At 42.8% G+C, this 20,938-nt stretch overlaps 1 protein-coding gene across 1 annotated transcript in view; it reads left to right on the top strand.

The window, feature by feature from the left end:
• The first annotated feature begins 1,287 nt into the window (after nt 1-1,287).
• Nucleotides 1,288-20,938, top strand: part of MAMDC2 (MAM domain containing 2) — a 64,235-nt gene continuing 44,584 nt past the window's right edge. Inside the window, exons 1-2 of the mRNA XM_086479819.1 lie at nt 1,288-1,318; nt 1,461-1,574. Coding sequence (XP_086335945.1) covers nt 1,288-1,318; nt 1,461-1,574 — 145 coding nt within the window. The remainder of the gene's footprint in view (nt 1,319-1,460; nt 1,575-20,938) is intronic.

The raw sequence follows: 20,938 nt of genomic DNA, 5'->3' as shown, positions 1-20,938 counted from the left end.
GCCCTTATCTCAACCCATGGGCCTTTTGTAATATTTTTTCTGCCCTGTCCAGCTGGGGAGAGGAGTGATAGAGCAGCTTTGGTGGGCACCTGTCATCCAACCAGGGTCAACCCACCATGTGTGACCAGTTTGGATTCAGAACAGTAACAACACTGTGGTGAGGGGAGGCCACCAAGACAGTGGGGCTGGAGGCCTTGCCCTGCAAAGAGATGCTGCAGGACCAGGACTGATTCAGCCACGTGGAGGGATAGGTATGGGGGTACCCATCAGCATCCCTGGCACCAAAGGAGGGATGGAGAAGAGGCAGTTGGGCTGTTCACAGCAATGCACAGCAGGAGGGCAAGAGGCAGCAGCACGAGCTGAAACAGGAGAAATTCAAACTGGCTGTGAGGAAGAAATGTTTTCACCTCCAGGATAGCCCAGCAGTGGAGACGGTGCCCGGACCAGTTGTGCCGTCTCCAGCCTTGGAGATTATCGAGACCCAGCTGGATAAGGCCCTGAGCAGGCTGATCGGAACTCAGAGCTGGCTGTGCTTCGGGCAGGGCTTGGAGCGGAGACCTCCTGCGGTCCCCTCCTGAGTCAGCCTGTAATCCTATGAACTACACCTCTTGGAGCACCCGAGCAGTTCCTCCTCCTTTCTCACCTAAAAGAGTGAGGGTACTTTGCCATGGCCTCCCAGTATGGCAGGTTTTGTGTCGAAGCGGGACAGCAGGGCAGGTTGTGGTGGCACAGGAGCCCTGATGGGGTAGGAGCCGCTTTGTCCTCTCCAGAGTGGTGTCAGTGGGCATCTTATTAATGTGTACAAATACCTGACGGGGGAGCATGTCGGATGGGGCCAGGGTCTTCCAGTGGTACCCAGTGAGAGGAGCAAGGCAGGGGGCACAAGTTGAAACGGAGAAAAACCGACTTAAACAGAAGGAGGCACGTTTTTGCTGTGAGGGGAGTGATGCACTTCAGCAGGTTGCCCGGAGAGGCGGCGGCACCCCCAACCTCGAGGACGCTCCAGCCGCAGCCGCCCCGTCCCTCGGCGGCCGGCTGGGGCCGGCCCCATACCGAGTCGGGGGTGGGACGGGCCGCCCACCCGGGGTGCCCACGGGCCTTCCTCGCCCCTCCCCGGCCCTCCCGCGGCCGCCGCTCGCCTCCCTGCGCCCCGCCGGGGTGCCGAGGGGCCGCCCTTAGCCCCGCCGCCGCCGCAGCCCCGGGCTCGGCGCGGCCGCGCCCCCGCGCTCCCAGCCGCCGCGCCCGCCCGCCCCGCCGCCGCCAGCCCCGGCTCCCCCGGCGCGGAAGATGCTGCGGCTCTGCCTCCTCGCCGCGCACGGTAAGCGGCGGCGGGGGACGAGCCGCGACGCCCCCCGCCCGCCCGGGGCACGGGGTAAGCGCTGCTCCGGGGTCGGCGGCGGCCCCCAGCCCGCGGCCCCCGGGCCGGCCGGGCCGTGACCAGGGTCGCTTTGTCCTTGCAGCTCTGCGGCTCGCCGGGGCGGCCTTGCTCTCCCCTGGGTCTTGCGCTTTTGAGGACAGCGCCTGCGGCTACGAGTGGGACTACGCGCATCTGCCCTGGGCCCTGCACGGGGAAGGTAAGGACGCTGCTGCCCCCGGGCGCATAGCCCGCCCCCGGGCGCTGCCGCTGCCCACCCCGGCGCTGCCGGCTCCCCGCCCCGGGCGCAGCTGCCCCCCGGGCGCGGTGGCGGGGCGGGATCCCGGGGTGCCGCTGCCACCCGGGCGCTGCTGGGCTTTCCCGAGGAAGCAGCCGCCGTTGGATCCCTCCCGTGTGCGGTTTCGGTCTCTGGGCATCGGTCCCTGACAGCGGATCCGCAGGGGCTGCGGGGAGGCGTCCGTTCGCCTGCAGGCACAGGTCTCTCCGCAGGTTCTTGCAGGACGCCGCAGAAACCTTCCAATTTCTTTCACTTTCTGTTGGGAAAAGGTGTCTTTTATCAAGTCTTATGGAGGTAACTTAGCCGTTTCCTAGAAGAAACACATCCATCAAATTACTGTTAAACTGCATTGTTGGTTTTTTTCTAAATGTATTTTGGGTGCTGCTCTAGAAGTGGATGCATTTTCAGGGAAGGAGACAATCTTTGTGAAAAGTATCTTTACAACACTTTCAATTAAGACTTTTCTTCCTTTCTCTGGTACCTGCTGTTCAATAAGAAAAAGATAACCATTAGTCTTTCACTAAGCTGTGTTAGGACCGACTGCCGTTGAAAAAGAGAATCCAGTCACTGTTTCTGTGCAACTGTACTTCTTACTTGATAAGTTCTTAGTGTAGGCTCCCATTTTTTGACAAAATCATTACAAACAAACCAAAAACTAAACAAAAATAAATAGAACTTGGTTATAACTGGGTAATGAATTTATTTAGTATTGGTTATGTTTAGGCCACGATGTCATTCATAAAGTGAAAGTTGTGCTCACACAGTGAAAGCGACTAAGGGGCTATGTGTTTTCAAAGTTTTTAAGCTCTAAAACAGGTGCCAAGAATAACGAAGGTGTGAGTACAGATACAAAGAGATAGATACCTCTGATAGACACTTTTCATTGCCCTCATCAGTGTTCCATTCAAAATGGGCTGTTCCAGCCTTGTCATTCCACTTATTACTCAGTTGATAATGAAGCTCTTTTTTTTTTTCCTGATTTGTACTCAGTTCTCACATATGCAATGTAAGACACCTTAATCATTAATTTTTAGATTAATCATTAGGGTTTGAGAAGGGTGCTAACTTAGAAAAGGCTGTGAGGATGTTGTGATTAAAATAATTCCTTTTTCTCTTCTTCTTTTTTTTTTTTTTTTTTAATATACATAGATGTTTCAGTATTTTTGAAGATACTAGTGGAAACTTAGCAACCATCTCAGCTTTCCCAGCTATGCCTTTTAACATCATGCCCTCTTAAGTTGCCTGTCTTGGAAGCAGCACTTCCTCCTTATGATTAATGGGGAGCCACATGGTAGTGGTGTTAGTTCAGCTCCAAGGAACTGTAAGATGCTGGGAGTTATACCCGCAGAAATGGGTGTGCATTATGTTGTGCAGACCCATGTTACGATGCTTCAAGAAACAGAGAAATTTGATCAGAGATTTGGATCAGCACCAGCCTACTTTTTTTGACCCACAGAACACTATTTTGGTTGTTGTAGTTTGATTTTCTGTGTGACCATAAGCATACCAGTGGCTACACAGCTTCTGTCATTGTAAATCTTGTTTTTCAGAGATCTATAACTGAACTGTTACACTCTGGGAGGATATGTGGTATAATAGCTCTCTTAATAGGCATAGAACTGTCAGTATTTCCATTATAAACCTTTTTTCTGTAGTCTGTAATTTAATCATAGTAAGTCGTTCTGTGCAAACGTTTGGCACACAAGGTATTAGCCTCTTCAGAAGTACATTCGTAGGATTATAACTGTCTCTAGTTGAAAATAGTTAATGGAAATCTGAGAGGCAGGTGTGCAGAACCAGCCTTCCTTAGATACTCTTTTACTCTTTTATCTAGTAAAAGCATGTTCCTTTCGGCAGCGCCAGGCCCTGGTATTTGCAGGTCAGTGTATGTACGTGTGGTAATTTACTGGAACAACATAGGAAGTTCAGGATGGGAGTGGCAGCTTAGCTTTGAATTGTTCCACTTCTCCTTCAAAACTGTTTTATTATTTTAAAATACAGTTATATACAGCAAATCTCTTACAGGGATTATCTGACTTGCAGTGCAAGTTCTTTCATCTTATAAATCTCTCAATAGCGAGGTCTTGTGCCAAACTGTCAAGATGATGTAAATATAACTAAAATCCTGCCCAGAAATTTCCACTCCATACTTGAAAGTTTTTTGCCTGGTTGCCAAGGAAGCCAATATCTTCTGAAGGCCCAGGCACAGAAAAGAAGTGTGAGGCTAAATTTTGGTTTTGTTTACAGCTATGCATTCCCACTTAAACCAGGAGGTTTCCATGGTTCAGCTGCTTTTTAAAATGTCTCTGGCTTCTCTGGAGTATTCTGGTAGTTCTGGGATAAGAGATCTCTTTTGTGTTTAATGTTAGAATTTTTATAGTTGAAAAGATTTTGATTTTTTTTTTAGCTAAAGTTTTGATAGCTGTAATTGACTGGCATTGTAGGGCCCATTTTAGTGAAGTGCAAAAGGAAAATCAAAACAAAATAGTCAATGCTAAAATGAATAACTGTTTCACTCCTTACTGCTTTATTCAAGACTGGCAAATCAGGCCCTAACAAAGTGGGTGCTTGTAGGATACCAGCTACACAAGAAACAAATCAGGTGTTTTACCACAATATCTGTCCAGTGGACCTATGCTCCCATAAACATCTGCTTCACTGAAACCCTCTGTAAGCCGCAAGCTCTCTCAGATGACTCTGAATTCAGGAATAGGACCTTCACGGATAAACATCAAGGTGCTCTTTCTAACTGTCAGCTTTTTGAGTCAGTCATCTGCTAACTTGGTGTTTGCATTTTAGAGTTATAATGATTTTCAGCAGATGATCACTGTGCAAAGAGAAATATAAAATGTGGAAACAACTGAGGATATAAATTTGTCGCAAGCTTACCTGTGGCTGAGAAGCACACCCAGCTGAGGTCATGGCCCAGGCTGGGTAAATACAGCATCATGCTTGAGCCAGTGTGTTTCCTAATTGTGCCAGTTCTGTTTTCAGTGTAAGCTGGGAAATCCCATGCAAACATGATGTGCTTCATGAAGTGGGTGTTTGTAGGATACCAGCTACACAAGAAACACAGCAATGTTGTTGGTCAGGAAAAGGGCATTATCATGTAATCCGGGTTCTGAAATCTCGTGAGCAACAGATGAATTTGTACGTGATCACTGGACTAGGGATAAGATCTGCAAGCTTTAAGTGATTTGCTAGTACACATAACCATAAACCGAAGTGCCAATGGTCCCTTTTAACTTCAGAGGTGTAGGCATGCTCCCATAAATATTTTTGCATTCGTGGTTCCTCTGAACAGATAATTTATTTCAAAAAGTCCAGGTACAGAATATAAGACAAAGATCAAACTCCTTTGACCCAACTAACAGATGAAAAATTTAGAAAGCAGAGCTATATTCATCACTACTGTGGTATTTAGAGGTAGTTGAGGAGCTCAAATACCATGTTGCTTACCACTAACATCCACAGGTATATTTAGCATGAGTTCATGTCCAGTTATATTGGAGCACAAACCTTTGCAGGTGTGTAGTGGTGGCCAGTTTCCACAGGAATGTACTTATATGTGAGCAGTGTACATGTTGCAAGGGAAGGACCTGCTTAATTCTAATACATACTGTCAAACTTTGCATGATAGGATTTTATCAATTAATCTTAAGATTTTGTTTAGCCAAATTGTGCATTTACTTCAGAGGACCCGTGCTTTGTAAGTGTAAAACTTTAAAACAAGAAGATGCTGTATGTAATGCGCAGTAATACTGAGTAGAGTAATAAAGCCACTAGACCGACTTGAAACAGCAGTAGCAAGCATAGCCTTGTGTCAGTTGCAGTCATTCTGCAGGGTTTGATTTTGGCATTTTTTGATTTCCTCCCAACCCTGTCTAGCACAGAGCCAGCCATAACCTGACCGTGAGGACATCATGCTCATAGCACAATTACAGATAAGTTTTGTTAGACCAAATAACTATGGCACATCTTTTCTGTGACTCTGGACAATGGTTACATTTTTGCCAAGAATATCTGTACAGCATTCTGTGTGCCTGTGCCTGTGGGCATGTTTTGTTCTCAATCTCCTTTCATTTTAACAGGGAGCAATTTAATAGAGCCGCAAATAACGTGCACTTGAGCTGTCAGCTCAAATTTGCAGTCATGAAGTTTGCTGTGCTGCATCTGCTTGCCTCAATTTAAGCATTAGGTAAGAAATCTGTCTATTACCAGTGCAAGCTATAGGGAAGACAGGTTGGTTGTATTAGCAACGTGCTCCAAAAAGCAAGTGATCATTGTTAAATATGCCCATGCACTACCAATTGGACTGGACTTTGAGCTATTTTAGTAGCAGTGGCAATGCACAGTTTTGTACAATTGTCTCCTTATCACCTTTGCTCTTCTGTGGAGTGCTGTCAAGCAACTTTCCATGTCGATCTTCTATAATGAGCTATGTGGCACTGAATTGCTAAAGCTGTAACTGGTAGTTGATACAGCCCTATGCATCTGGTTCCCCTATGATCATTGGCAGCTTTAAATGCATATTTTTGTGTGTGTTGCTTTCCTTCTAAAATTTTGGAAGTGTGTTTTACTTCAAATCTCATGTCTCTAAGGATGTATTTTAATAGCATGTGTTTCAGAGTGTTTAAATAACATTTTCTCTTTCTACAGTGTTCCAAAGGAGACTCATCCTTAAAAAGAAATAGTTTTCATTCAGAAGGGTGATGTAATAAATTACAAGAAATATAAAAATAGCCTGATTTTTTTCTCCCTAAAACATCCCTACTTTCTGCTGCATCAGTCCATCCATCCTCTGTTTCTGTTATACTCAAAATGTAACAGTTTATGGTAAGCAGGTAAGGAAGCAACATCACTGACAACAGTGTCAGGAAACTGAAGTTTGTCTTTTGGGACATACTTACCATATAGCTGCACTTTAAAACGGTTTAAGATGGAAAATAATGTCAAGAGACAGGAGAGCCATCCCAGGCCATCAGATAAGTCAGGCATGAGAGCAGCAGCATAAGGAATCTCAAATCTAAACACGGCCTGCATACCATTTAAATAGCTTGTATTTACAGCGGTGCCATATGACTTAAAACTGACCTCTTTTGACTTGAGCTCTCTTATCTTGAATGCCACATCATTTGGTTATAATATGCAGTGTAATGAAACAGGTAGTCACTGGTGATTCTACATTTTGTTGCACAGCAAGCATAGTTCATATCCAATGTGTGCTGTGTTGTGCTCAGTTATAAACCTGCTGGCAGATAGATTGGTTCATCTGTAGTCTCAGTTTTCTTTCCATCTATTTATGTGCTTTCCTGTACGTAGGAAAGTATGAAAATATGGAAAAAAAGTGTAACGTTGCTAGCTTTATGCAACCCTAAGATTGGATAAGTGGTCTCACACATCTGTGATAACTGTAATTGGGAGCAAAGTAGAGGGTAATTCAGGGAGACTTGCACTAGCTTGCACCTAGCTGCAACTGAACCAGTCTGGCATACCACAGTGCTGGCTTGCTGGCAAGGTTTTCTGCTGATAAATCCACCCTACCATGTGAGCTTATTGGTTTCAGACCTGTAGCCTGGGCATCTCTGCACCAAATGCTATTTGATGGAGAAGCCGTTAGAACTGGCACACGGTCTATTTTGCCTTGACCTGATAATTGCATTGCCTGGCCAAAGTAATTGCATTTGGAGTGACAGCTGTCCTTCCTAGTCACTCCCAGGGAGAAAAAAAAAAAAGGCCGACTCTCACATACTTCTGGTACACTTAGACTCTTGTGTTCTTCTTATTTCTCCTTGAATTCTGGTGCCGTTTCTCCTATATGTTCCACTTTGACTACTTAGACACTACTTTTATATTAGCAACTCATTTCTTCTTGCTATTTTCTTGTTCAGTCTGTCAGCAGCAGCTTAATAGTACCACATGTGAGTTGCATTCAGCCTTGTTCCAGCCTCTCCCTTGTCTTGCTGATAGCAGTAGGAGATCTGACATTTTGCTTGTCCAAGTGTAACTTCTGTCCTAAGCTTCTGGGCAATAGCATTTTTATTGAACTATGCCCAAATTACAGTTATTAGTGTACTTTTTGGTTATCTTCAGAAGCAAGTCTTGTGCAAAAAAAGATGGCCAAGAGCACTTTATGTTCATGCAGGGCTTCACCAGCAGCTGCCTTATTTCCACCAGGAGAACAAACAAATCCTAAATTGTTACCAGTGAGTCACTGTGTGAGAGATGAGTTTCAAAGCATCCTTCTTCTCCATAGGGTAGTAACGTTCTCAGAAGTATGTTTTCCCATACAGCTGTTAGTGATTCAGTGCTTGAAGAGTCAACAAGCTATTCTAGTGCATTTTACACTGAGCTGTGGAGGCTGGCCACAAGAGACGGAGGACGGCCCTTGTAAAAATTCATGTTTACTGAATACACCTGCAACTTGGAACAATAGGCTGGACTTTGTTTTGCGTGAAAACAACTGAAAATAGATCATTTACCCCTAGAATTTGAACAAAAATTTAAAAACTGTGGGAGGGCAAAAGGGTGTTTGGGAGTGGTGATGGAGGCCAAATCACCTCAGTCAAACAAATAACTTGCATGTAACCCTAGAGAAAAATTGATTCCCTCCAGGTAGCAAGGTTTGTTACTCATTAGTAGGGTGGAGCAACTTGTATGATTCTCTGCCACTGACACAGCATTGTAAACCACACTTACTAAAGATTACACAGCTTCATGTTTCAAAATGCTGCATGTTTACATGAAAAACTAGCTGTGCATCTCTGTAGCAGCCACTCAAGATGAGCCTTCAGCTCATTTCGACACAACTTGGGTTAGTTTTAATTATAATGCAACTGCATGAGTTGGTTGCACAGCCTATCCAAAGAGACTATGGTCGCACCACTGCAGCTTGCACATGTACCCAGAGTTTATTTGAAAGGCTGCAGGGATCTGGCACATCTCAGTCGAACCCTGGAGGGTGAAGTATGGCTTCCCGCATGAAATCACAGCTGCTGTGTCTGGCTCTGATGGAGATGGATAGGGCCCAGGATTAGGAAATCAGTCTAGCTTTGTGCTGTTACCTTCTCCGTTAACAAGAAGTTGAATAGTATGTTATCAGCTTCTGTTATAAACAGGATGGATACTGACCTTGCAAATATTGTTGAAGTTTGCTAAAATACAAGTACAAACATGCAAAATCACTTACTAAATACAGCAAGAAATATTTTCAGTTTTCTGAAAAAATGAAAGACTTAAATGAATCAAACTAAAGTTTATTTTTAGGAATTTCAGGGTGCATGCATGGCATGAGTTTTTGTATCAGTAAAACTGCTGACAGGCAGTACTTTGTGGTCATCGTGCTTCTTGCACTACGTATATAATTATCTTGAAAATGAAAAGGAGAGTCAATCATTTGCCAGTTCATTTTTTTTGGAGGAAAGGGAAGGTATTTTCAGCACTGTCAATTTTCAGTATAAATTTTGGTCAAGATCTAATGTAGATGTGGTGGGTTGACCCTGGCTGGACACCAGGTGCTCTCCAAAGCTGCTCTATCACTCCCCTCCTCAGCTGGACAGAGGAGAGAAAACACAATGAAAGCCTCATGGGTCAAGATAAGGACAGGGAGGGATCACTCAGCAATTACTGCCATGGGCAAAACAGGCTTGATTGGGGGAAATTAGTTCAATTTATTACCAATCAAATCAGAGAAGTGTAATGAGAAATAAACCCAAATCTTACAAACGCTTTCCCCCAACCCCTCCCTCCCTTCTTCTTGGCTTAACTTCAATCCTGATTTCTCTACCCAGCAGCACAGGGGGACGGGGAATGGGGGTTGTCTCTGCCACACCTTCCTCCTCAGGGGGATGACTCCTCACACTCTTCCCCTGCTCCAGCGTAGGGTCCTTCCATGGGAGATAGGCCTCCATGAACTTCTCCAATGTGAGTCTTTCCCACAGGCTGCCGCTCTTCACGAACTGCTCCAGCATGGGTCCCTTCCATGGGGTGCAGTCCTTCAGGAACCAACTGCTCTGGTGTGAGTCCCCCACGGGGTCACAAGTCCTGCCAGCAAACCTGCTCCAGCGGGGACTTCTCTTTCCATGGGGCCACAGGTCCTGCCAGGAGCCTGCTCTAGTGCGGGCTTCCCACAGGGTCACAGCCTCCTTTGGGCTCATCCACCTGCTCTGGCGCAGGGTACTCCACAGGCTGCAGGTGGATATCTGCCGCACCATTAACCTCCGTGGGCTGCAGGGGGACAGCCTGCCTCACCATGGTCTTCACCATGAGCTACAGGGGAATTGCCTGGAGCACCTCCTCTCCCTCCTTCTTCATGGACCTTGGTGTCTGCAGAGTTGTTTCTCTCACGTATTCTCACTCCTCTCTTCTAGCTGCTGTTGTAGAGCAGGTTTTTTCCCTTCTTAAATACTCTATCACAGAGGCACTACCACTGTTGGTGATTGTCTCAGTGGTGGCCAGCAGCATATCCATCTTGGAGCCATCTGGCATTGGCTTTATCGGACATAGGGGAGGCTTCTAGAAGTTTCTCACAGAAGCCACCCCTGTAGCCCCCCTACTACCAAAACTGTGCCATGTAAACCCAATACAGGGGGTCAAGATCTGTAGTGAGGAACTATAAGCTTGCACTTGTGCTGAAGGGTGACCACAGGCATTTCAGAAGCATTTCTACTAGTAAAAAAGACTTTTTTACCTTGCACATGGTACAGACTGTTCAGAATTTTAATAGAATCAGCCTGAAAATGCCCTAATAATCTTACATAGGATGCTATCAAGCGGAAATCTTTCAAAGCTTATTGAAGAAATAAGTCAAAACCAGTTACAATTAGTTGTCTTGTGTTCCCTTTTTTTTGTAGTTCTCCCATTATATTACCTTCTGAGATTTTTCATCCCCAGCCACTGTGTGCAAGAGCCGTACAGGGAATGCTATAATTAGTTGACTGATTAAACTTATCAAATGGGGTCTAACCTGTTACTGTTATATCTGAAGAAAATATGTGTTTAAAAAAAAGATGTTTTCCCTTAATCTTTCATTTTTTACTGTCTTAATATTACTTTGTAGCAGTAACACTACAGAAGGCCAGATAAAGCCAACATAGTTATCCATATAACTTCATACAATGCTTTGATTGCTTAGTAGCCTTTATATCATTTGAACATATTTTATTACTTCTATCTAAAAGAGTATCTTTTGCCCTGTCCTTCTCTTTGGTTCTTGGCAACCTAAGATTCAAGCCTGATTCTTGTAGTCCTTCACACGATAATCAAGCCAAAGATCCCTTCAATTGTATGTAGTGATGTAGTGCCTGCCACCTTAAAAATGCTCCTTGATTAACAGAGTGTTTCTTCTACACCATATAGGTGTTCCTGCAACTTATTTTCTTTTGGCAAACATGGCTCAAGATCAGTATAATAGACAACTCTAGTAGTCTGAGTAATTGTCTTGGTGTGCTTTGAACATTGTTTTAAATAGATGTGTTCTCTGATAAAGTATGAGCTACGTGTTACTAACACTTCGCTCTGTTCTGAAAACCTTGCAAGTCCTAGTATGAAAATACCCATGAATCATGGTAATTAGATTTCCATTTGAAATATCAGCCAAAGTCTTTTAGGAAACAGAGTCTTCACAGCTTTCAGTTAGTGAACCACTAAAATATTTAAAGAGGCTCTGCTCTGACTCAGTGAGTTTCTTCTAATTTGCTGGGCCACAAACTGTATTTCATATTAAAAATGTGGGAAGAGCTACAGAAATGGAAGGGCAGATTATAGTTGTTGTATACAAAACCATAATGAGATGCAAAATTATCAAAGGAAGTTATCCTCCAACTTTCAGATTATTTTTTTTTTTACTGTTACATCGTAACAGTTGATCAGTACTATGAGACTGTTGCCTTGTCTAGCACTCGTGGTCAAACAAAGGCCAAAGTAGGCTTCTGTGTGACAGTGGTGTCTAGGGAAATACTATTGCATTCATCTTTGGAGCAGATCCATTTGTGGCAAAAAGTCATGCCTGGAGGGTAAGAAAGCCAGACAGTCCTACCTGCTCTGTGAATAAGCAGAAGATTTCCCTGTTTTCTGATAATAACATTGAAGATCATGTTTTGATGCACTTTCTCTAAGAACAAAGTTTAGGTTAACTATGTAAACACTTCAATGAAGCTCTAAGTGCTCCTCAAAGCACTTTCTAGTTGCAGTAGAAACCCTCAGCTGATGTATAGATGGGTAAACTAAATTGTCCAGTGTCACTCCCTGGTTCATTTGTAGGTCTTCCAATGAAAATGTGTCTCCTTTCATAGGCCTGTTTTACATTTACTGAACCATGTTTCTTCCAGCCCGGAACACAGTTTTTTGCTTTTCAGTGACTGTCATGAGTGTGCCTTGAGAAACCCCTTGAAGAAGGCTGGTATCAGCAGGAGGATCAATACTCTGTCTGGGATAGGGAACTGTGAAATACAGAAAGGATGCGAACATCATTTTCATGGCTATCTCTTCACTCCAGGGGTAGATGATGAAGTTGATGTCTGGCTATAAGAACCCAGGCTACCCTCCTATATGTACCTGTAAGGTTCCTGAGTTAAAGTCTTCATGGGTACTGCAAGACTTGTGAGCACTGGAGCCACCTTTGGGAGCACATTCCATGTTTTTTATGCTGAGGCAAACTGAAGTGCGCCAGTTATTTTCCACTATGTTGTGGAAGAGTCATCTTTTCTTCTGAGCATAGGTTGAGAACAGCAGGATGAAAGGGAGCTGTATGTCCAGGGACTATAACAAGGAAACACAGATTTTTCATTCCATGGGGTAGGGAGAAGATATGTCCAAGAAATAGTATGGAAAGATGAGTGGGCAATAGATACTTTTCTATGTCCATGTGGCTATTTGGCCATACCACTAAATCCCTCAGGAGTCGGTAGTCCTGCCCTCAAGAGAACATGCCTGAGCCTTTGTGTTGAAACCCATGAGTTCTGTCTTAATTTTTCTTCCTTACATTTTTTGCAGAGTGATGATAATTTGGTTTGTGGGGTATTTTCTTTGGAAATTTGCTGGGCCACAATATGCTGACTTTCCTGGGGAGTTATAGATAACACTCTGACTTTTCCCTGACTCTTTATTTCCTGTTATGGGTCTTGGATGGCCCAGCTTGATTGCAATTATTTGGTATTTCTGGCACCTCAGCCAGAAAATTTTGGGTCGCATCTGGATTTTTCAAGTTGCCTCTGATATGCTTTCTGTGTTCAGAAATCTCTTAGTTTGCTGAAGTTCATATACATACAGGGAAGCAAATACATAAATACAGTGGGGTGTTAAGGACTTAATCTAGAAAATCTGAATGGAGGAAAAAGACAATAGGAAAATCTCTGATTTTTTCCTTTAAAGAAAGGGGCATGTCCCCTCTCCTAGAGGAAGTTAGAATTGATGAGCTTAACCCATGTGTTCTGTGTGTAAAAATCTTTCTGAGACAACAGTGATTATTATTATTACTGGTTTTATTCCTATTGATATTTGCAAGACTATATTCTTTGAGGTGTCATTATTCTGGGAAGACAAGGCAACTGATGATGCTGATGGGAAATGCAAAATGCATTGCAGCCGAGGTGTGTGTGATATAGAAATAGAGCTGTCCCCTGGCATGGCTACTCTCTCACTGCATGTGTGCTGCAGGTGGACAGTAGAAATGCTCAAAGGCATACTTAAAACCTAATTAAAAATTAGGTTTTCTCTCTTGCCTCTTCGGTGTATAAAGGCACCTTAGCTGAGATCAGTTTAGAAATAATGAAGTCTAGGCTTCACTTGCTGGAGAGCTAACCGGAAACTTAGTTGCTGAGGCTGTGGCATTATAAGCAATGAGCAGCTGAAGAACAAGGAAAGAGGGCTTCCAGTCTGAGTTTGAAAATTTTTCGATGCTTTTATCATCTATTTACATTTCAAATACCTGGAAGTTCTGTTTGGGTTTTTTTGTTGTTTGTTTGTCTTTCCCTACCTATAAGGTCCTTATAGAGAAACTGATGAAGTATGGGCTGGATAAGCAAAGGTGAGGTGTGGATTGAAAACTGGCTGAATTTCTGTTACTTTTTCAGGTAAGAATTAAACAGGTTAGTCACATGTATGTGTACATGTCTGAGTCCATTTATGTGTATAGATATATATATGGTATCTCTGCACCCTCATACAAGAGAAGAACTGAGAGTTTGTTGTAGGTCCCCTCTTAGATAAAGGATCTCTTGATTGTTTTTAACAGGATATGGAGAACTTGTTCCTTACTGGTATTTTTGGTGCTTGATTATCGTGTAGCGAAGGTTTTCTAATGCTCATGGCTGCAAGATTTCGTGGGAAACAGATAAGCTAAGGCATAGTGCACTCTGATGCATTTTGCAAAAGGGTCTGTTCTTCATATTTTCCTACTTTTTTAGTAATTTCCATTTAAAGATTTCTTGTCTTTGGTGTGTGCTGTTTTACACATGGTTGTTATCCTGAGGAAGTTTTAGCAAAATAGTTCTGCTCTATCTAATCACTCTTGACAGTTCATTCAGCAAATAAACCTCCTTGACTGAAAGCACCGTCTCGCAGCTGTTTACCCATAGTGAGTTGAGTTCGTTTAAGGCCATACGACAGAATTGACAGTAATTGGCATCATTCTTTAGTGGAGTCAGCAGGGAGGCAGACAAATGAATAGATATGGACTCTCAGTTACTCTCAGCTCATCAGAATAGGTTCACGCAAGTGATGAAACAGATGTGGATGTCTGCACTGTCTGCCTTGCATCTGTTTGGGAAATAGAGGCCCTAATTCTCTCAAGCCATGTATCTCCAAGCTGACCTGCAGTTCATTATCAGTATTTATTACTGTTGTCTGCTCTTAGCAAACCCCTTCTTCTCTTCTTCACCCACATGCCACGTGCCTAGTGCACAGAGAAGTGTATTCCCTGCCTTTAAACATGTATACACTTATGGCAAGCAGTCACAAAAATTTACAAGCTCTACTTAAGGGCTCAAACCAGAAGACCAGAGACTTGGAGACACATTTCCATGTGTCGTGCCATGGTTCACAATCTTACTGTGACCTTTTTCATCCCAGGAGAATCATATCTGAGTACCCAACTGTCAGGTGATAGCCAATTTTGTCCTGTATGAGTACGGCAGAACACCAGCGAGAATCTGTAGCAGAGCTGGGGTAATGCCATTGTTTTTATATCTTGCCTCTACAGTGAGTATTTATCCATTATAGAGCCGTACAGTTTAGTGCCATCCTTAAAACTTCAGTAGAAAATTTACTGAACACAGTCAGCAAGAAAATTAGAAGCTTTTAATACTGCTCAGGCTTTGAGCCATAGCTTAAGCAGCATACTCCCATAGCTGTGAACGGACCCTTCCCAGTAATCAGATCAATGGTTATGTTTTCCTAAGTGTAAAACAATTTGTGATTGTTTAAATTCCTAAGTCCTCATAAAGGGAAGTAAAGGCTGCCTTGAGCCCTAGAGTATGTATGCATACACAAATGAAAACTTCAAATACAAGCGCCCTGGTACCAGGATTTTTAGAGCGTACCCAACACTTCAAAGCAACAAGAAATATGTTTAAGAAAACTGGATTTGCTTTATTTTTTTCCCTTGGAGATATACCTTAGAGACATGATAACGTCCAGGGCACAAAAATCTCTCAGTTTTTGCAATAAAGTCCATTTACAAGTCTATGTCAGTATGCTGGTTTGCTTAGCATCTGCAGTTGCATATTCAGCTTCACAGTACTAGGTGTCAGCAAACCAGTTATTATTATCATCTTCATAGATATGCTTGAAAACATACACGTAGTTATACAAATGCTTTGTTTTAAGCTGCTGCTTATAGCATTTTCAGTAGGGTGACTTGTAACCTTTTAAGTATGAATACATATGGCTAGGCAATGCTAGTCTTAGCTGTTGCTTTGTGTAAGATTAGTTGAAGTTTAGTAATACACAGGAGGAGTTCAAACACTTGAATATTTACTAGATAGTCATTGCTTTGTATTTTAATTCTTACAGGGCCTCTTGCAGAGGGATTTCTTTCCTGGCCAAGAATATTCTTGTGTGCTTAAGTGGAAACATGAGAGGATTTATACCAATACCAGATTGTTCTCTAAATATAGCTACTTCCAGTGCTTATTTTAAACTAAGTGTCAAACTGGAGAGCTATTAGGGCAGTAACTGTAGTTTGTTTGAAAAAGAAGAGAGAAATTTGCTCAGTGAAGTTGTCATATATGGAAATAAGATGAGTGGTATGTGGAGTTTGGACCGCTGCATGAAGGTAAAAAGCAAAGAGCTGTAATCAGTGTTTGTTTTTCTGTGAAAAAGCACTCATGAATTTGGAGTAGACTTCACAGCTCGTAAGTTTTGAAGCCAAAAATAGTTACATGATCAATCACCCCTTACTAGCAGAGGACTGCAATAATCTTCTCCTGTGCTGGGTCAGCTAGGTCTTTTTCTGTTAGTTAGCCTCTCCAGAGTTGCTTAGCTTTTGTGTTGTTTCTTTTTAATAGACCATTTTGTGTTTTCTGTAGTTATGCACCTAGAAGGGAACTTCATTGCTGTGCCTTTAGTCAACCTACAAGTTAGTCCAGTATTCTTAAGTGAAATAACGTAGCCACTTACTGCAATGTTGCACGTGGCACTTCTCAGCTTAGGTATCTCTGCTTGCTGCTAGAGAGAGGGAAAGTGAGAGAGAAAGGAAGAGCTCCATCTGAAGCCCAGAGCAGTAGAAGTTTCAATGTAAGGCCATGGTTTGAAAATATTCAAATTCTGTGAAAACAGAAAAAAATACTTAATCTTCGAAACTTGCTGGAAAATGGAATTGTTGCCCACTGAACATCTGCACTAGCTGAACCTCAATCTTGAGGCCTTTTCTAATTTGGTGATTTTACCATCCTAGTTTGTATGGCATATGTACGGCCTGTATTGTACTGTGGGAAACTCCGTGAGAGGTAAGGGTGGCAGTCTAAAGGGTCCTCATAACAATGCGTTGCTCTAGCCTGATAGAAGGCAGCAGCCTGTAAGATCTTTCGGAGGGAGATGTTTGCAGGCTGTACCTGCCCAGTGGGCGCGTGCATTTTACTGGTGACTCTGCTGACATGTTGCTGAGGTTGCATGATGTGCACAGGAAATCTGCTGCAGGGTTTCCATTAGTGCACCTATGGTCACTGGTACCCACTGAGCTACCTGAAGGCTGCAAGGAATACAGCCCTGCAAGGGCATGGATTAGAGTCCAGAGTGGTAGAGATTGTCTCAAGTCATGAAGGCATTAGATAGTTAGACCGCAGTAAATCTGTTGAGAGAGGGATGCCAGAGGAGTCCAGGTCAAACAGGAATTGATACGCATCATGGAATTCTTATATTTAACCTGGAGTCGTGGCTCTCTGCTTTTCAACCTCTTTAGCTCTTCCAGCAGTTTATGAAGGTGAATTGCCAAACAAGAAACCTAAAAATTGTCCCAGAAAGCTGAGAGAATTATAAAAATTATTAAATACTGAGCCCTCTATCCCAACTGCTTCTGCTGCCCATCATCTGTAGCTGATAATAACAGCTACAATAATACAATAATAAAACTGATTACATAGGTATTACTCCAAATAATTGACTTTGCTGTTATCTTCAGTGATGACATATTTTTCATTTTCAACTAACATTACTTGAATTAATTGATTTTGAAATAACAACTGTAATGAAGTACTCTATACTAATTGCTTTATTCCCCTATTCCACCATCTTATTCCACAAGTGCATTCACATTTAATATAGAATCATAGAATGGCTTGGGTTGGAAGGACCTTCAAAGATCATCTAGCCCGTCCCCCCACCATGGGCATGGACATCTTTCACCAGGTCAGGTTGCTCAAAGCCCCATCCGGTCTGACCCTGAACATTTCCAGGGATGGAGCATCCACAGCTTCTCTGGGCAACCTGTTCCAGTATCTCACCACCCACATTGTAAAAAGTTTCTTCCCATAATTATGTCCAACCTAAATCTACCCTCTTTCAGTTTACAACCATTGCCACTTGTCCTGTCACTGGACACCCTGGTCAAAAGTCTCACTCCATCTTTCTTATAAGCCCTCTTTATATATTGAAAGGCTGCAATATGGTCTCCCTGGGGCCTTCTCTTCTCCAGGCTGAACAACCCCAACTCCATCTGTCCTCATAGGAGAGATGCTCCAGCACTCAATTCATTTTTGTTGCCCTCCTCTGGACCTGCTCTAACAGGTCTCGTGCTAGGGACCGCGGAGCTGCATGTAGTACTCAAGACATGGTCTTGAGAGTGGAGTTGAGGGTGAGAGTCACCTCTCTCAACCTGCTGGCCATGCTTGTTTTTGTACAGCCCAGGATATGACTGGCTTTCTGGGCTCTAAGCGCACAGTAGGCTCACATCCAATTTTTCATCTGCCAGTATCCCCAAGTCCTCCACAGACCTACTCTCAAACCATTCATCCCTGAGTCTGTACTGATACTGGGGCTTGCCCCAACCCAGGTGCAGGACCTTGCACTTGGCCTTGTTGAACTTTATGAGGTTTGCACAGGACCACTCCTCCAGCCTGTTCAGGTCCCTCTGGACGGCCTCCCTTCCCTCCAGCATGTCAACTGCACCACAGAGCTTGGTGGCATCAGCAAACTTGCTGAGGGTGCACTCAATCTCAATCCCACTGTCTGTGTTATTGATGAAGATATTAAACAGTACTCTTGATGGACACCACTCATCTACTGGCTTCCATTTGGACATTGAGCCTTTGACTGTAACTGTTTGGATATGGCCATCCAGACAATTCCTTATCCATTGAGTAGTCCATCCATCAAATCCATATCTCTCTGTAGCAAAGATTGTTCTAGATAACTGAGAAATTTCTGAGGTTAACAAATGGCTTCTAGTTTTGAATATCATAATTAATATTAATTATTAATGTTAATATCATCTTGACCAGGCTCTGAATTTTATTGAACCTAACTTCTTTAATTCAGTAATGGTACAATGTTTCTTTCGTAACTGGAACAGAAATATACTGCAACAGGTCTGTCTGATGCGTATAGTTTGGTTGCAGTGGAAATTGCTTTCTGTTTTTTTACACATTTCATTATTAGGATTATGTGTCTGTGTGATCTGTTGCCGAGGTTTCCATATGTTGTAATTCTATGGCAACATTTGCACTAATACACAATATGACCATTCACAAACCAAAGGCAAAGTTTCAGCTCTTCTGGAGCAGGAAGTATACTTCTCCTTTTCAATTAATGTTTATTTAAATGCCATCGTGAGGCTGAATTCTAGCACCTAACTCTGAGCTGTTGTGGAAGGGCATTCAAAAAGGCAAGGTGTGATTTTAATTGAAATTCAAGCCATGGTGCTACGATGGGAATCTCCTTCATCATTGGTTCTGCAGAAGAAATAAATGATAATGTTAACCAAACACTGGTGTGCCAAATTTGGGTTATCTCACATCTGTTTTGATATAACCAGGAACTCCCAGAAGGGTAGGAATCTTTAAAAAGTGGCCCACAGTTGTTTTTCAATAAGAAAGACCTACTAAAGTATTTCATTGTCCCATCAAATGTCTATGTACCCTTTTTCTGTGAAAAGAAAGGATATAAATTTCAGAGGAAAAATGTGCCCAGAAGGGAATTTTGATGTTATAAATTTTGGATGTTCTGAGGATTCAGCAAATGAGTAAAGAAGGTAACAAGCCTGGCAGGACCACTGCATTTATGCAGGTTGCAGGTGACAGCAACAATAGCAAGTCCATGCACTGTGTTCTGTAGGTGAGTGCCTGATGGGGAGAGTATTCATCAGTTTGAACCATGAAAATTAGTCAGTGGGGAATATGCATGTCTGCCTCAGGTCCTGCACCAGAGGACTCTTTTCCTGTCCAAATGAGGTGGTCAGCTGCTTCTTGTGACACATTTCCTCCATGCCAAAGAATAAATGTTAGTTGCCAAGAGATCTACACAAAGGTGGAGCAGGTTTTGGTAGCGGCCAGCAATCTGCCTGTCACTGACCTGCCTGTCTGCAGGCCTCTGTGCCATAGTTACTCCTCATCACCTGGCAGGCAGCCACAGCTTTTGATTAATATAAGAGATGATTTAGCTTGTACTTATAGTTTCTATCCAGTTGGTCTATTGACCTAATGGGTCTATTGGCAATCCCTCAGGCCATGATTAAACAAACTTTTCAGTTGATACGGTTCTCTTTCCACTTTTATATCTGATGCTGAAATTAAGCCCTTATAAACTACTGAATTACTTATGAAGGGAGATACAAAGAAGTAACTACAGGTTTACTCTTTCATGAAATAGCTGAGCAGAGGTTAAGCTACCCAATTAGCTCTATTTTCAGTAAGGCTCTGTGGGTTTCATTTTGTCTTCATTGGACTTCGTGTGGCACAGAGATTTAGAGGAGGAAAGCAGGTTTAAAATTTATTGTATGCTTCCCCATATGTATCACTCTATATTCTCCTGAAACAGCTTGGTTCACAGATCTGAGAAAGCTGGGAAGTAGAGCCATTTTCCTCCCCAGAGGGTTGCAAGGACAACCACGGGCATTTCTTGAGGCCAGTTTCCTGACTATTAATACTCCTATACTTTGCCTCAAGAGTCGGAAGCATAACAAAGAAACAATTCCTTTATTTGCAAAATGTAAAAGGCATTGCAGACTTTGATTTCTTTTTTAAAGCAAATTTTTGAAAAGTCAGCATAGAAAAAAAAATCCTGTGGAAAAGATAAGCAAATAGACCACTTTTAGAAGCAAGTAAAGAACCATGTATATGAATATCCCTGCTTGATTGCTGTCTTTGTTTCATGCTGTATCCTGTGCTCTCTCAAGCATTGTGTGCTTTTTTGCTTCTTAAAAATTGACAGAAAATGTAGTTACATACTTGCATGATGTATTTTATTGATCCCCCATTCATTAGCATTTTTATTTTTTACATGAAAAAATAAAATCTATATAGTAAAATTCTGATTTGCAGTGAGCTTGTGAAATTACATTTTCCTAAATTCTGAATATGAAGATTTTTGGCCTTAGGTAGTTGTCGTATACTAGATAGGCTTGGATCAGCTTCTTGATAGCATAAAAGACCAGACTTTTGAAGACTGGTGTGTGAGACCTTGTGTTTTCCTCCCTCAGAGCACTGCAGTTACAGGAGTACTGGCTCGGTACTTTGGGTTATTTCAGTATCACACATTGAAAAGTAGTCTTTTTTTTTTCCAAGTTCCCAACAGTCATAAATATTTTCCTTGTTTTCCGAGATAAAATTTGGCAAGCAGCTACTCTTATGTCCTAG

This window comes from Leptosomus discolor, chromosome Z, assembly GCF_034619465.1.
Source record: "Leptosomus discolor isolate bLepDis1 chromosome Z, bLepDis1.hap2, whole genome shotgun sequence".
Taxonomy (NCBI): Eukaryota; Metazoa; Chordata; class Aves; order Leptosomiformes; family Leptosomidae; genus Leptosomus; species Leptosomus discolor.
This window is presented reverse-complemented; position numbering and strand designations above follow the sequence as displayed.